The 17,115-nt window shown below is 37.6% G+C and overlaps 1 protein-coding gene across 1 annotated transcript; it reads right to left on the bottom strand.

Annotated features, from left to right (window-relative positions):
* Window positions 1-1,973: 1,973 nt before the first annotated feature.
* Window positions 1,974-16,369, bottom strand: LOC145556729 (conserved oligomeric Golgi complex subunit 7-like). Its single transcript, XM_081618381.1, has 10 exons — window positions 15,714-16,369; window positions 14,010-14,099; window positions 13,783-13,902; window positions 13,594-13,695; window positions 13,233-13,510; window positions 5,835-5,980; window positions 4,820-5,015; window positions 3,976-4,645; window positions 3,027-3,359; window positions 1,974-2,832 (listed from the first exon to the last, which is right to left on the bottom strand). The coding sequence occupies exons 1-10, from the start codon at window positions 15,996-15,998 to the stop codon at window positions 2,551-2,553; spliced, it is 2,502 nt and encodes an 833-aa protein (XP_081474507.1). The 5' UTR covers window positions 15,999-16,369; the 3' UTR covers window positions 1,974-2,550.
* Between the last annotated feature and the right edge of the window lie 746 nt (window positions 16,370-17,115).

Below are 17,115 nucleotides of genomic sequence, written 5' to 3'. Positions count from 1 at the left end.
CTCGCAAGGATGTATTGTATTGGTGCTATGCAAAGAATGGTATTTTTACCGTCAAATCTTGCTATTGGCTCGCAAGGAATGTGAATGATAGTGTTGATTCTGATGTTATCTCCGAAGAGATATGGAAATCTGTGTGGGATCTTTCAGGACCCCCCAAACTTAAACACTTCATATGGGGGGCTGTGAAGGGTAACTTAGCCGTGAAAGATCGCCTAAGGTATCGCCATGTTACGGATGATACGACCTGCCAGATTTGTGGTGAACAGCAGGAAACTATTATTCACTCTTTATTTGAGTGCACAGCTGCTGCCGAAATATGGAGCCATAGTGACCTTGCTGAGAATCTCCTTGATGCACCAGACGGGTCTTTTGCCGCGAGATGGGAATGGTTACACAGCAAAGTTGAGAGGGGTGTGCGTCGAAGAATGGCAGCTCTGATGTGGGCATCGTGGCGATGTCGCAATTTGATAATCTACGAGAATGAATGGCCTGATGTGGTTATGCTAGCTGCGGGTTATAGTAAATTGGTGAATGAATATGAAGAATATGCAACAAGAGTGTTCCTTCCCGTTGCTCAGCCTACTCTTGGCAGTAGTGTGGTTTGGATGCGCCCACCACTTGGGTGTATCAAGGCTAACACTGATGCTTATGTCCCTAGTGAGGGACATGCTGGACTTGGAGTAGTCTTTAGAGATGATAATGGCCGTCTCATTTTATCAGCAACAATGAAAGTGGAAATCTCCTCCCCTGCGATTCTGGAAGCGCAAGCTGTAAGGTATGCACTGTCCCTTGCACTACGATTTGGCCACAACAACATTTGGGTTGAATCGGATGCTATCAATGTGATCAAGGCTATTTCCTCGAATGAAGCTGGTCTTTCCCCCATTAATACGGTCTTTGATGATATTCGGTCGGACAGAGCTAGTTTTAATACTTGTTTGTTCTCTCATGCTAAGCGGAATTGTAATACCGTTGCTCATCTTGTCGCAAGGGGTGAGACATATGGTAATGTAGAGTATGTTAGGCTTGATAACTTTCCCCAAGCCATTGTAACTCTTGCTGATCTGGACTCTTCCGCTTAATATATTTGCTCTGTTTGCCTCAAAAAAAAAAAAAAAAAAATAAAAAATAAAAAATTTGCCAACCAATCTATTGCTTTTTTTTTTTCTTCTCAAAAAATTACTTACTTCCAACCTACTACCTCTATTTTTTTTAGTTGACACCTTTATTTTATCACGCTTGCCAACGCATGTTTTTAACGCTTAATATCTCTACTTATCAACATTGTAAAATTATAAAAAGTGAATATTATAAAAAATATATCGGGACTATTCAAACAAGATTCCACAGGACTATATTTTATCGTTTCTATAAATCACAAAAGTGAGTAAAACGAAGGTAGTATCATTTTTACATGTGCAAAAATGTAGATATCAATAGGGGTGAGCGTAGCAGGGTACCCTGTAAAAATATTAGGACCCGGCACCGGAACCTGTTGCAACAGGTTCCTAAAAATAGGAACTGGAACCGGAACCTGTTGCAACAGGTTCCTAAGAATTGAGAACCGGAACCGGAACCTGTAGGTTCCGGTTCCTAAACAGGGTACCCTGTCTGTCAAAGTAAGTTTAATAGTTACTTTGTGACAAATTTATTTTTTTAAAAATAGATGATCACAATAAAAGCTTACAACTTTAGTATAGTACTTCAAATATAACAAACCAACACTAATTGTCTAGAATTTTTAATACCATATAGGTTCCGATTTTATGTACCCTATAGGGAACCTGTACTAACAGGGTACCCTACAGGTTCTAGATCCAAAATTATATTACCCGGAACCGGTTGCAACAGGTTCCTAATTTTATTACTCGGAACCGGAACCTGATCAACAAGTTCCAGGTTTGGAACCTGCGGTTCCGAACAGATTCCGGTTCTATATCAGGGTACCCTGAATTTTTGCTCACCCCTAGATATCAATACAGATGCATTAGATTGAATGGTGGCAAAACTATTGTAAAACAAAATTATCTAATTATTCTCGTAAAATACAAATATAGTTGAGCAAGTGCAACTTTCTACTGTGTTTTCTGTTCAAATCTAACTCACAAACCAAGTTCAGTTCAGCAATAATAATATAGAGAGAAGAAAGATTGAAGAGCCTAGAAAAATAGGGCCTATAACTTTCCTGTATCGCTTCAGCTACCCTCCTTTAGTAATGGCAAAGCTCAAAGGTATAATTACAAAACTGTACAACTAGGAGCGACATTGTGCTCGAAGGCCTCGAACATACATTTAGTACACATATCACATATCCTGATTGAAAGCGGATCTCCCCAAAAAGCATAAAATGAGGAACTATTGAAACAAAATTGAGGCTTGTTGGTTGATTTTCGAAGTGATGGATGGTCATATGCATTGTCTTCAAATGCTTTCTCGCTCCTTCCAAATGTATTAGACAGCTCCAGCCAGAGATAATGGGCTTAACCGTTCAAGTATAATATTTAGATTTTATGAAGGAAACTAGTGCAAGGACATATTTTGGCATCAAAACTATTGATCTAGATTTACACGTCGCATTTTGCAGATGAGGTTGGCTGTTGGAAGGTCAAGCTGGGTGCTGGAATCTGACTTGATCAGATCTTTTAGTTGATCTTTAGGGATGGAAAGACATGTCTGAAATGTTGCAAGTGTTGGGGGAATTGGCACTGACAAAGCTGAAAGAACATTTGCCAAATACTCTATATCAACTGAGAGCTGCTGAGCTCCACGATCAGTAATATATTGAATCCCTCGCAATTGTTCTATGTATATTGCAGCTGCACCCTCCGCAACCTTCAAAGGTTTAGGAATAACAAAGTATAAGCAGGCATCATGAACACAAACAGGTATAAAGGGAACATATACAAAATAAATAGGGGAAAAGTGAAGGTGTGTGTGTGGGGGGGGGGGGGGGGGGGGGGGGGGGGGGGGGAAGAATAAAAAACTTCAACAGATAACTGGAAAAGCAAAAGGTAAATTGATGTCACCTTAAACATCCATTCAGTAGCGAAGAACTGGGCATCATCTGCATTGGCATCATCACTGGAGATACCTTCTACAAGGGGCTCCAACTGCTGGGGCAAGGTAAGGAGATACTCACCAATACTAGTGATGTAGGATTGAGGGTATGAGCTAAAGCTTGGAAGAGGAAAAGCGCTAGTCTCCTCTGCAGATGCCCAGATTGGCATGCGTGACACATCACTAAGACGCTGTCGTACCTTTGATATCAGGACATCATACACAAGCTCATTAACAGTTTCTGCAAATGTGGCAACTCTCTGAGATGCAAGTGGAAGTGCATGGAACCGAGGGTCTTTAGACTGCACAACCATAAGTAGCTTTCTAAAGTTAGTAAGTTTATTATACACCTTAAATAAGACAACATAACATATATATACAAAGATTCCCAAGGAAACAAGACAAATCATTTTATTAATAATAACACCTCAATATACTAATATAGCCCTAAACAGAGGAAGAGCACATATAACAGCCATGGATGAGGGTCATAGAATTTGTTAGAGATTCAACATTGGTTAAACACCCGTTATCACAACAGCAGTTAAGATTCTCAAAAAGCTTTTCATATATGATGACCTGATGCCCAAAGACCTCTTTTCATTTGCTACAATCTTTCTTCGTATTTGCCAAAGCAGCTTGACCAAAAAAATCTACCTACTCCCTTGCCCCTTTGTATTAAATTTCACATCATTTCATACAAAATTAATATTTACGACAACATTCAAATAGAGATTCGTCAGACGACTAATAAGTTCACATAGATTCTTAAACAACCCCTTCAGCTGCTCTATCCCTGGACCAATTTTACACTAAACTCATAAACCCCCGATCTATTTGCACTTTCCTTAGACCACAAAATACTAGAGCATATATTGACTAGAAAAGAAGAGATGAAACCAAATGAATTGTACTTGCCTGTTCCAAAAGACCAACTAGCTTTCGAGCCTTTTCAGGAGCATCAACTAAACGTACAGAAGCCATATCTAGAGCAGCTCTTTCATCTAAATTCACATTCGCATACTCATTGTCAATGGCTAATTGTCTCTGATTTTGGTCCACAGAAAATACTGATGCAGGAAGACTTGTACTTAATCTAGAAAGAGTAGCTCTCAGTGAAGCTTCAAAGACTGAGGATCTGCTCGTTAAACAATCAGCAACAGTAAGAATCTGCAAGGCCCCCTGTACCATGGACCATTCTTCCTCGTTTGAAATTAGGTCAGCTTTACGAGGATTATGTGTTACTTCCTTTTTGTCCAATCCAGAGTCCTTTGCAATGTCAAATGTATTATCAACTCCACATACTGCTCTTAATGATTTTAATGTCTCATTAAGCATAGTAATGTACTGCAACATTATGTCATCCAAGGCCACAATTAGCTCATCTGCCTCAGAACCACCAGTAAAATCAATACACCTCTCAACTGCAGCTTCAAGAAGCAAAATGACTTGAGGAATAGACTCCTCCATCCTCCTAACAGTTTCACTCAGTTCTATTCCCTGAGCACCTACTCCACGAGCAACAGCTCCTCTAAGATCTAACTTCCCAATCTCAGAAGCAAGGATAGCACGCTCCATTTGCCCGTATCTATCACACAAAGATTTACATATCAATTAGAATTATGAAGCATCAAAGTAATAATTTGCAAATTAGTCTAAGGAACTTGGCATGCACTACTGAGCTACAGCTCAATTAATGGGCAAAAACAGTTCAAAGCAAGATCAAAATGAGTTAATTTTAAATTCAAAGCCTTCAACTTACTTCTTTTTAAATGTCTCAAAAGGAGAGTATATTGCTTTCATTGTATCAAGTAATACTTGCATCGCAGATTCTGAAAAAAGGTGTTGGATATTTCTTGCAAAAGTGCTTGTCACGTTATGCAGTTCGATCATTGCATCAAGATGCTTGCTGTGAATCTTTCCTTTGGGCATATCACCAGATAACAAATCCAATGTCCCTGAAGATATGAATTAGAGAACAAACTTTGTTATTTTAGCTCATCTATATATCTAAAGCACCTATGTCGGGCCAGCTGTAAAATCTACAGTTTATAAAGTCACCTTAATTAGATTGATTCACATGACAGTTAGAATGCTAGTAAAGCAAAGAGCAATTATAGCCATCTCACAGAAACTACCCCAGTTGGCTGAGTGTAAGCATGAGAGGGAAAGTCTTTCTAAATCGAGGCTCCACCAAGACTTCCTAAGTTTGGACATAGTCCTCAGCCCTCTTTTCATCATTCAATACAACTTTATTGGCTAACAATGGCAGTTTCTAAAAAACACAGGACCTATTCATAAAAGACATGTATCTGATACATATGGGGCACAATAAAATGCAGTTTATCTCTCCTCACTAATTGAAAAGGGTAACTAATTGCATCACACTAATAACACACCAGAGCAAAAATCTATCAGCTTGGCACACCAAAATGCAATTTATCTCACCTTACAAAACAAAACTGGCAACTAATTGTTTTGAATAAACATCACATCAATACTAAAATCTTTCATATTTATTAAGTAATGAATTTTCTGTTCCTGCTATTATACCCAAAGGTGATACTTTCAAGGTAAAATCAACAGACCTGTTAAAATACTTTTCTAAATTCATAGTTTCAAAATATTTTATGTTAGAACAGCAGAGAGAAAAAAAAAAAAAAAAAAAAAAGCCTAAGTATGCCCTTAAAACTAGATGACAGCAAAAATGCCAATAGACCTTGTTTTATGGAGCAATGGGAGCATATAAAATAAGGCTTTAGGGATGTTTATTCAACCTTTAGCTAATGCTTTTGTTTCAGGAACAGCATCTCCAGTTGCAAGATTGATGCGGGAAATGAAGCTTGAATTAATAGCCAACATTGTCTCAATTAACAGCTTTGGTACCAGTGTTGTATAATCATCAGGAAAGGCAATTGCGCACCTGAAAAATAACACGTGAATAACTTCTATGAAGCAAAATAAATGACAAGCCAAATTGCCAAAATAATGAACACAAATTCACAAAGGGTGCCTGCTAAAACTCAGCTTTAGCTTTGGACAGGATTAAAAGATGAAGTGTGTAAATTTAGGAAGAAGATGAAGAATGACTGCTTAACATCTGGAAAACAGCAATAATAGAAGACAGTTTCAAACATCCAAGAGGCTTGTTCTCTCCAAGCAGGTAAAAGAAAACTACAAAAAAATCTTAATAATACTCAGCATGCTTTTCCTCTCTATAATATGCTCTATTAATAGCGTTGCTACCTTAAGTGACTAGCTATCTTATTAGTAAAGTCAATAATAACTCAATTATATCGATGCTTAGTGGTGTTTGATCTTCATGACTTTATCAATCTTGTGGAAAATTCATTCTCAGTTTCTTAAAGACGTAGCCATAAGTAGAGCTGTCAAAAGTTGACCCGTCCCGAAATATCGACTCAAACCCGATTAATAACCGACCCATCTGAACCCGAAAAAAATGGTGACCCAAACCCGACCTGATCCGACCTAAAACCAACCCTAGACCCGAGTTGACCCGAGTATGTGAGACCTGAAACCGAAAATGAAACTGACTTAGAGATGACCCGACTCGAATGTAATCCGTAAATTATTAACCTCAACCGAACCCGACTTGAACCAAAATTGACCCAAAACCGTTTTAACCTGTCAAAACACAAATTTAACTTGTCAAAACCCAAATTTAACCCGACTTGTAACTAACTTGACCTGAATTCAACCCGACCCGAATTTAACACAACCTGTTACAAACCCGACCCAAAATCAACCCGACTTGTTAGTGACCTGACCCAAATTCAACCCGACTTGTTATTGACCCGACCCGAAGTTTACTGGACCTATTACTAACCCGACCCAAAAATTCAACTCGATCTGTTACTAACACGACTCGAAATTAACACGACTTGTTATTGACTCGACCTAAATTAAACCAAAATTGTTTCTAACCTGATTTCAATTCACCTTAAATGCAATTTACACCACCTTATTATTGTTGATCAAAGCATTTTGTCATGGGAGACCAAGTCGGTCCATGCCAGCAAAAGAAAGATGCATCATCCTCAAATTTAAGAGTTAAATATAGTATATATTTGTTGTATGGTTAAAGGAGATAATTATCTTCCTAAATTATAAATTATAGTTCCCTAATATATTGCCTTATATATTATAGTCAAAGGAAATAATTAGCTTGATAAAAATGATAATTATCTATTTATAGTTAATTGAACCCGAATATGACCTGACTTGGAAATGACCCGACCTGATTGTAACTTGCAAATTATTGACTTGAACATAACCCACTTGACTCCGAGAATGACCCGACTTGGAAATGACCCAACCTGATTATAACCCGCAAATTATTGACTTACCGAACCCGACTTGAACCCGAAAGTGACCCGACTTGAAAATGACCCGACCTAATTATAACCCGCAAATTATTGACTTGAACTAAAACCTGAGAATGACCCAACCTGATTCTAACCCACAAATTATTGACTTGAACCGAACCCAACTCAAACCCAATAAATACCCTAACCGTTTTAACCCGTGAAAACCCGAATTAAACCCGACCTATAGTTCACCTGACATGTTATTAACCTGACCTAAACCAGACCCAAACCCGATAAGAAGTATGACCTAACGTGACCCGACTCAAGCAGTTCCAACCCCAACCCGACCCGCATAGGTAATGGAATTAATTCGAATTGACCCGACCCGACCAACTCATATCGACCCAAACTTAACCCGTTTACCAAAATTGAGAGCTTTACCCGAAACCCTCGAAATTTCTCAAAAAGCATGGATATTAACCTTCAATTTTGGAATTGTTTTTATTTTTTTTCGCCCGGAAATAAAAACTGCAAAAATGTTTACCATGGTCTCTAATAACCGCCAGGAGTCCAATTGGGTCGGTGGAACCATCCAATTTGCCTTTAAACGACCAATTTACCAGTTTAAACCTTGCACCAATTTAATTAATTTAAGTCTATCACAAACATTTATAACAACTAATAATGATCATATATGGTTCCAAACAACATTATATGACCCCGAGATATATCCACTAAAATTTCAAGATTTTTCGACACGGGCCCAAAACCTCCAAAATTTCTCAAAAAGTGTGGATATTAGCCTTCAATTTTGGAACTATTGACTTTTTTTTGCACGGAAAAAAATATTTCAGAAATGTTTACCATGGTCCCTAATACCCTTCGGGAATCCAATTGGGTGGGTAGAACCATCCAATTTGCCTTTAAACGGCTGATTTACCGATCTACAGCTTGCACCGATTTCATTAACTCAAGCCTACCACGAACATTTATGACAATATATAATGATCATATATGGTTCCAAACGGCATTATATATCCCCGAGATGTATTCCCTAAAATCTCTAGGTTTTTCGACAACGTACTTAACCAAAAAAATTTCTCAAAAAGCGTGGATATAAGCCTTCAATTTTGGAATTTTTTGACTTTTTTTTCGATTGGAAATTAAAATTGCCGAAATTTTTACTATGGTCCCTAATACCATCAGGGAGTCTAATTGGGTGGGTGGAACCATCCAAGTTGCCTTTAAACGACCAATTTACCGGTTTACAACTTGCACCGATTTCATTAACTCAATCCTACCACGAACATTTACAACAACAAATAATTATTATATATGGTTCCAAACGACTTTATATGACCCCGACATGTATTCCTTAAAATTTAAAGTCTTTTCGATAACTGGGCCCCAAAACCTCCAAAATTTCTCAAAAAGCGTGGATATTAGCCATTAATTTTGAAATTTTAGAATTTTTTTCGCCCGAAAATAATAATTGCCGAAATTCTACCATGGTCCCTAATACCCTTCGAGAGTCCAATTGGGTGGGTGGAACCATCCAATTTGCCTTTAAACGGTCTATTTATCAGTTTATAACTTGCACCGATTTCATTAATTCAAGCCTACCATAAACATTAATAACAACAAATAATGATCATATATGGTTCCAAACGGCATTAAATGACCCCGAGATGTATCCCCTAGAATTTCAAGAATTTTCCTCAACGGGCCCCGCATCCTACAAAATTTTTCAAAAATCATGGAATTTGCCATTAAACGACCAATTCACTAGTTTACAACTTGCACCAATTTCATTAATTCAAGCTTATCACGAACATTTATAACAACTAATAATGATCGTATATGGTTTCAAACGACATTATATGACCTCGAGATATATCCCCTAGAATTTCAAGACTTTTCGACACTGGGCCCAAAACCTCAAAAATTTCTCAAAAAGTGTGGATATAAACCTTCAATTTTGGAATTTTATTACTTATTTTGCGCCCGGAAATAAAAATTACCGAAATTTATACCATGGTCCCTAATACCCTCCGGGGGTCTAATTGGGTGGGTGGAACCATCAAAATTGCCTTTAAACAGCCAATTTACTGATTTACAACTTGCACCGATTTCATTAACTCGATCCTACCACCGCCGAGAGTCCAATTAGGTGGGTGGAACCATCCAATTTGCCTTTAAACAACCAATTTACCAGTCTACAACTTGCACTAATTTCATTAATTCAAGTCTACCACGAACATTTATAACCACTAATAATGATCGTATATGGTTCCAAACGGCATTATATGACCTCGAGAAATATCCCCTAGAATTTCAAGATTTTTCGACAGCGGGCCCAAAACCTCCAAAATTTCTCAAAAAGTGTGGATACCCTTCAATTTTGGAACTTTTGACTTTTTTTTCGGCCGAAAATAAAAATTTCCGAAATGCTTACCATGATCCCTAATACCCTCCGAGGGTCCAATTGGGTGGGTGGAACCATCCAATTTTCCTTTAAACGGCCAATTTACCGGTTTACAACTTACACCGATTTCATTAACTCGATTCTACCACTAACATTTATGACCACATATAATGATCATTCATGGTTCCAAACGATATTATATGACCCCTAGATGTATCGCCTAAAATCTCATTTCTTTTCAACAACAGCACCGAAACCCTCGAAATTTCTCAAAAAGCATGGATATTAAACTTCAATTTTGGAATTTTTTTTACTTTTTTTCGCCTGGAAATAAAAATTGCAAAAAAATTTACCATGGTCCCTAACAACCTCCGGGAGTCCAATTAGGTGAGTGGAACCATCCGATTTGCCTTTAAACGACCAATTTACCGGTCTACAACTTGCACCGATTTCATTATATCAAACCTACCACGAACATTTATAACAACTAAAAATGATCGTATATGGTTCCAAACGACATTATATGATCCCGAGAAATATCCCCTAGAATTTCAAGATTTTTCGACAGCGGGACCAAAACCTCCAAAATTTCTCAAATAGTGTGGATATTAGCCTTCAATTTTGAAACTTTTGACATTTTTTCGCCCGGAAATAAAAATTGCCGAAATGTTTACCATGGTCCCATATACCCTCCGGGAGTCCAATTACGTGGGTGGAACCATCCAATTTTCCTTTAAACGACCAATTTACAACTTGCACCGATTTCACTAACTCGATCCTACCACGAACATTTATGACAACATATAATGATCATTCATGGTTCCAAACGATATTATATGATCCCGAGATGTCCCCTAAAATCTCATTTCTTATCGACAACAGCACCGAAACCCTCGAAATTTGTCAAAAAACATGGATATTAACCTTCAATTTTGGAATTTTTTTTACTTTTTTCGCCTGGAAATAAAAATTGCAAAATTTTTTACCATGGTCCCTAAAAACCTCCGGGAGTCCAATTAGGTGAGTGGAATCATCCCATTTGCCTTTAAACGACTAATTTACCCGGTCTACAACTTGCACTAATTTCATTAATTCAAGCCTACCACGAACATTTATAATAACTAATAATGATCGTATATGGTTCCAAACGACATTATATGACCCCGAGAAATATCCCCTAGAATTTAAAGATTTTTCGACAGCGGGACCAAAACCTCCTAAATTTCTTAAAAAGCGTGGATATTAGTATTCAATTTTGGAACTTTTGGCTTTTTTTTCGCCCGGAAATAAAAATTGCCGAAATGTTTACCATGGTCCCTAATACCCTCCGGGAGTCCAATTGGGTGGGTGGAACCATTCAATTTTTCCTTTAAACGGCCAATTTACCGGTTTACAACTTGCTCCGATTTCATTAACTCGATCCTACCACGAACATTTATGACAACATATAATGATCATTCATGGTTCCAAACGGTATTATATGACCCTGAGATGTATCCCCTAAAATCTCATTTTTTTTCGACAACAGCACCGAAACCCTCGAAATTTCTCAAAAAGCATGGATATTAACCTTCAATTTTGGAAATTTTTTTACTTTTTATCGCCCGGAAATAAAAACTGCAAAAATGTTTACCATGGTCCCAAATGACCGCCGGGAGTCCAATTAGGTGGGTGGAACCATTCAATTTGCCTTTAAACGACCAATATACCGGTTTACAACATGCACCGATTTCATTAATTCAAGCCTACCACGAACATTTATGGCAACAAATAATGATCATATATGGTTCCAAACGACATTATATGACCCCGAGATGTATCCCATAAAATTTCAAGACTTTTCGACACCGGGCCACGAAACCTCCTAAATTTCTCAAAAAGTGTGGATATTAGCCTTCAATTTTTGAATTTTTTTACTTTTTTCTGCCCGAAAATAAAAATTGCCAAAATGTTTACCATGGTCCCTAATACCCTCCGGGAGTCCAATTGGGTATGTGGAACCATTCAATTTGCTTTTAAACGACCAATTTACCGGTTTACAACGGCCAATTTAATTAACTTGGACCGAACCTGACTTGAACCGAAATTGACCCAAACCCGTTTTAACCCGTCAAAACCTAAATTTAACCCGAGTTGTTACTAACATGAACTGAATTCAACCTGTCATGTTCCTAACCCGACCCAAATTTAACCCAATCTGTTACAAACCCGACCCAAAATCAACCCGACTTGTTATTAACTTAACCCAAATTCAACCCGACTTGTTATTGACCTGACCCGAATTTTACCATACCTATTACTTACCCGACCCAAAAATTCAACCCGGTCTATTACTAACCCGACTCGAAATGAACACGGCTTGTTATTGACCCGACCTAAATTCAACCCAAAATATTTCTGACCCGATTTCAAATCACCTTAAATGCTATTTAGACCACCTTATTATTGTTGATCAAAGCATTTTGTCTTGGGAGACCAAGTCGGTCCATGCCAGCAAAAGAAAGGAGCATCATCCTCAAATTTAAGAGTTAAATATAGTATATATTTGTTGTATGGTCAAAGAAGATAATTATCTTCCTAAATTATAGACTATAGTTCCCTAGTATATTGCCATATATATTATAGTCATAGGAAATAATTAGCTTGATAAAAATGATAATTATCTATTTATAGTTATTTGAACCCGAATATGACCTGACTTGGAAATGACCCGACCTGATTGTAACCTGCAAATTATTGATTTGAACATAACCCGACTTAAATCCGAGAATCACCCGACTTGGAAATGACCCAACCTGATTATAACCCGCAAATTATTGACTTGAACCGAACCCGAGAATGACCCGACTTGAAAATGACCCGACCTGATTATAATCCGCAAATTATTGACTTTAACTGAACCCGACTCAAACCCGAGAATGACCCGAGCTGATTTTAACCCGCAAATTATTGACTTGAATCGAACCCGAGAATTACCCTAACCTGTTTTAACCTGTGAAAACCCGAATTAAACCCGACTTATTGTTCACTCGACCCGAATGTAACCCGACCTGTTATTAACCCGACCTAAACACGACCCAAACCCGATAAGAAGTATGACCCGACGTGACCTGACTCAAGCATGACCCAACCCAAACCCGACCCGCATAGGTTATGGAATTAATCTGAATTGACCCGACCCGAGTTGACCTGACCAACTCTTACCTCACAGCTCTAGCCATAAACAACTGGAGAAAATTACTATTGGAGAGTAAAATTTAAAAAAAAAAATGTAAGAAAAATAATAACTCTAAGATTCATATGAAAGCAAGGAAAACTTCACAAAAGAGGACAAAAGTATGAAAGCAAAGAATTTTAGCCTAGCATGCTTTTTAGGGAAAGGCAACTGAGAAAGGGACACAACAAGAAAATTGTGACTTTACCATTTCCATTCTTGCTCAAGATAGAGTTGTAGTTCATCGTAAAAGCTTGGCAACCATTTGGAGAAAGAAAGGCCTGAATGATTTGATTGGAAGTCATTACTAGCTTGCCTTTGCCCATCATTTTTTTCAGTTGCCAACTTATTGATTCGTTGTTTGGATTCAAATTCATCCCAAAGTTTTTTTATGGATTTGAGGTGAACCTTTGTATAGTACACTTCTAGGGACTGGAATCTACCAATTCGCACAAGAATTCCTCGCATCTCTTGAGCAACTTCAATCTGTATAGTAAGAACAAAGGAGTTTAAGAGACACAAGGAGAAAAATAGGAGCAGACAATGCAAAACCCATATAAATACATTACTTTACGATTTGACAGGGCATCTGTCAATCGAGGCTGCACCATCGCGTCCAGTCTATCCTCTAAGACCTCAAGTTGCTTCCTCACATTAGCAAATTCAGCAACCTAAAAGTATAGCACCGAAAAAATAATCTTAAGGCCAGCATAAATAGAACATATTTACGACTAGTAGGAAGCAGCTAAACATCATACCTCCCCTACTGCAGACAGGCAATGCCTCATGCTGGCTAACGTTTCAGCAGCCCGTGAAAGATCACCACTCGCGAAAACATCCTCCACGGTTGAGCTCAATTGGGTCAACCCAGCAGCATCCTATATAGCACACCAAACTTGCCTTATTAAGGACTTGACCTTTTCTCAGCCACATCAACTAGATCATAAAGTACAAAGATTTTTAAAAGAAAAAAATTATATAAAACCTGCAATGTCTTGTATGCAGCTTCCATCCTATGTTTGACAGTGTCAACTTTTGCAAGAGCCGCAATAGAGTCAGCAGCGGAGCCTTCAGCCTGAGGAGAGTTAAGACAAGGTAATAAAAAGAGCTCTCATTGAGCAACAATTCTATGAAAGAACAAGAGACACATGTAGCCACAGCCCTTCAAGTAATTAGCAAGATCTATGTGATCAATCCCAAAAAAACTCATCAACTCAAATACTATTTGACATTTTATAGTAGAGATGATCAGGTTACTTTCAATAGTGCATATAATTCTCAAGATTATACGTCGAAGTGAGCAAGGCTTGGCAATAAAACCCTCTACTGGGACAAACAAAAGTTACTTTGCAGTTAATAACTAAGCTGGACTATATTACACTATTAGGGAATAAATAGCTTCCCAAAATTAGTACCAAACTAATTCTTGGTCGGTTAACTTATGAAAGTATATATCAAGCCAAATCTAACAAGGATTTTCAGTTTTTACCCCCTAATTTGATAAAGAAAATTGTTGGAGACCTTGAAGTAACAGAGGTAGTTTCTAATATAAAAGTCCCAAACTATTCCTTTCAGTTCAATGGTAATAGATAAACTTTTTACCGTCAAACTTGGGACAACAACAACGACAACAAAAGGGCCATTATGACCAAAATTGTTACGCGCTAGAGTCAGTTCCATAATTCCTAGAATCAGTCAAAGGTACAAACTTCAAAACCTTCTGAACTGAACCCAGCTTAGCAAGCTGTTGTTTCGGCATCTAAAAAATCTAACATCTAGTACATGCTATAACACACTGAAATCCTCAGTTATCAATATTTGTTTGCCAGAGTATAGTTTCACACTTATAAGGTAAAGTTGCTGGTTAAATTGGACCAAAAGACAATACTAGCTTATCAGGAAATAAACTCCACCTCTTGATTCTTTTAAAGAAGTGCCATTTGCATTGAATTGTGGACAGCAGCCCTTATCTCTTTATTTTTTAACAGTCTATACTATGTTTTAATCAAATTGCTGCACTTCCATTAAGTTTTTAGTCACCGCAATTGTGTGCCTTATGGAAGCTGTCAAACAATAGTTTATCAGTTTAGATTCTGTATTTCAGAGGCACAACGGCGAATCTTAGTTTGGGCTGGTAGGGTCCCAACCTCCCTTGATTTTCTTGGGTCATTAGATATACAATATATATGTTGGTCCAAAGCCTAAATTATGCATCGAAATATTGCTCTTGCATAATGGTTAAATGTTCAATTTTTGTACTAGAAGTTTAGAAAGTGTAGCTGTTGTTATCTATGATGGCAACTTCACTTACATGAATTCATATCTTACATTTCAACTAATCTCATAATACAAGACTGTATTGATTTCTAATTTCACCTTCATTCAAATGGTCTCACTAGAGCAACAACTATTCGACACGATCCGTAAACACCCTAGCTAATTGCACACTATGTCTAACACAAATTCATCTTAATTTTCACCATTACTAGGATCAAGTAATTAATCACACTCTCATATCATCAAAAATACAACAAAATATACTAAATTTGACAGCATTACTTCCAATTCCACATTTCCGCAAATATCCATAATTAGTCACTAATTAAAATATGCAGTAACACAAATATAGCCTCAAATTTCTTGATTAACAGACAAAATCAAACCAAAAAAAAATCAAATTAAATCAAACCTGCTTGATCTTGGTAAGGATGGTGGAGATGGAAGAGCGGAGAGAAACGGCGTCGTCGCGAATACGGATGACGTCACGAGTGGCGCGTGGAACACGGAGAATGGAGGCAGAACTTTGTTCTTCAAGAGAAGCGGAGATCTCTTCAGACATCAACTGAAGCTTCATTTCCAGATCTGCTAAGTAATTCTCCAACACATCTTGCGGATGACGCGCTTTTACGGCGTTGTTTATCCATTTTTTGGCGTCGAATTTCTCGTCGGAAAATGCTCCCAAATCTACCATCATTTTTCCAGAATTTTGATGAATTGATCGATTGATTGATAAAGTGAGAGGATGATCAACAAATGTGGAAATGTAGGTTGATGAATGAGTGTGAGTTCATCAGGATCAGAGGTTTTTGAGCTGGTTAAAAATGGAGGTTTTGAAGATGAAATACACTGGAGAGAAAGATGGGGGAGATCTAACCATTATAATTTTTTGGTAAGAAACTAACAGAAAAAGGAGTTTAGTGTGAGAAAACTAGAAACGGCCCAAGTCGCACCGTCGCATGGAGCGGGGAGTTGAGGTCTAGTCCATATGGTTGTGGGATGGTCACGAAGTTTAGAGTAGTGAGTCCGGCTAAATGATTAACATTTACTCGTAGGTGATTTAGTTTTGGAGTAGGGAAGTAAGGACTTGAGAGCACTAGGCTAGCTAGCCAATTGGTAGCCATTAAGAGTACCCTACTCACTATTCTCTCTCTCTCCTCTTTTGAGCAAGCTCATTGTTGTAGGTGACTCGTGAGTAACATTTGAGCTGAGACTCCTCTCACTTCCAAGTAGGTTACCTCTTCGATACAAGAACCACAAAGTTGGTCGTTGTTTGGAAGAGAAATTAAAATAAAACAGATTTTACCTGCTATATTGTTTTTATTAGAAGTAAAGACTCTCAACAAAAAGTTGACATGTAGCCAAACATATTCAAATGGGCCATACGGAAACAAGCATAGCATGCAATTTTTTTACCGTTTACGCACCATTCACCATAACTAATTCACAATTCTTTCACTATTTAAGTGGATTGTTGGTATCTATACATAGTGATTACGGAGTACTTTAGTTAGTACCTACAAGGTTCAATTAGAAACCATATGTTTAAAACATGGGACAAATTTTAACAATAATAAATTTGAATTTATGTTCATCCTTTACTTACGAAGAACAAATTAATACTTGTAAATGGAAGCAACACACTGAATCTCACAAAAAATTAAATGAATTGAGTATGCATTTCAATTTTTGTTGTGGTTGTGCCGCTTCTGATATAGCTTTGGTTCAGTCAAATGCGTACAACTTAATGTTCAATCTTTGTCATAGCATATATAGATCAATTCTCTTGTTTATGAAGCTTAGTTTACTCGGAT

The sequence above is a fragment of the Chenopodium album genome, chromosome 8 (genome assembly GCF_948465745.1).
Source record: "Chenopodium album chromosome 8, dcCheAlbu1.1, whole genome shotgun sequence".
Classification (NCBI taxonomy): Eukaryota; Viridiplantae; Streptophyta; class Magnoliopsida; order Caryophyllales; family Amaranthaceae; genus Chenopodium; species Chenopodium album.
This window is presented reverse-complemented; position numbering and strand designations above follow the sequence as displayed.

Excerpts from the sequence above, each read along its gene's own strand:
- LOC145556729 (XM_081618381.1), bottom strand. The coding sequence starts at position 15,998 with ATGATGGTAGATTTGGGAGCATTTTCCGACGAGAAATTCGACGCCAAA. Across the intron at positions 4,646-4,819 it reads TTTGAGACATTTAAAAAGAA|ATACGGGCAAATGGAGCGTG; the intron begins GTAAGTTGAAGG and ends TTTGTGTGATAG. Across the intron at positions 3,360-3,975 it reads TAGTTGGTCTTTTGGAACAG|TCTAAAGACCCTCGGTTCCA; the intron begins GCAAGTACAATT and ends ATGGTTGTGCAG.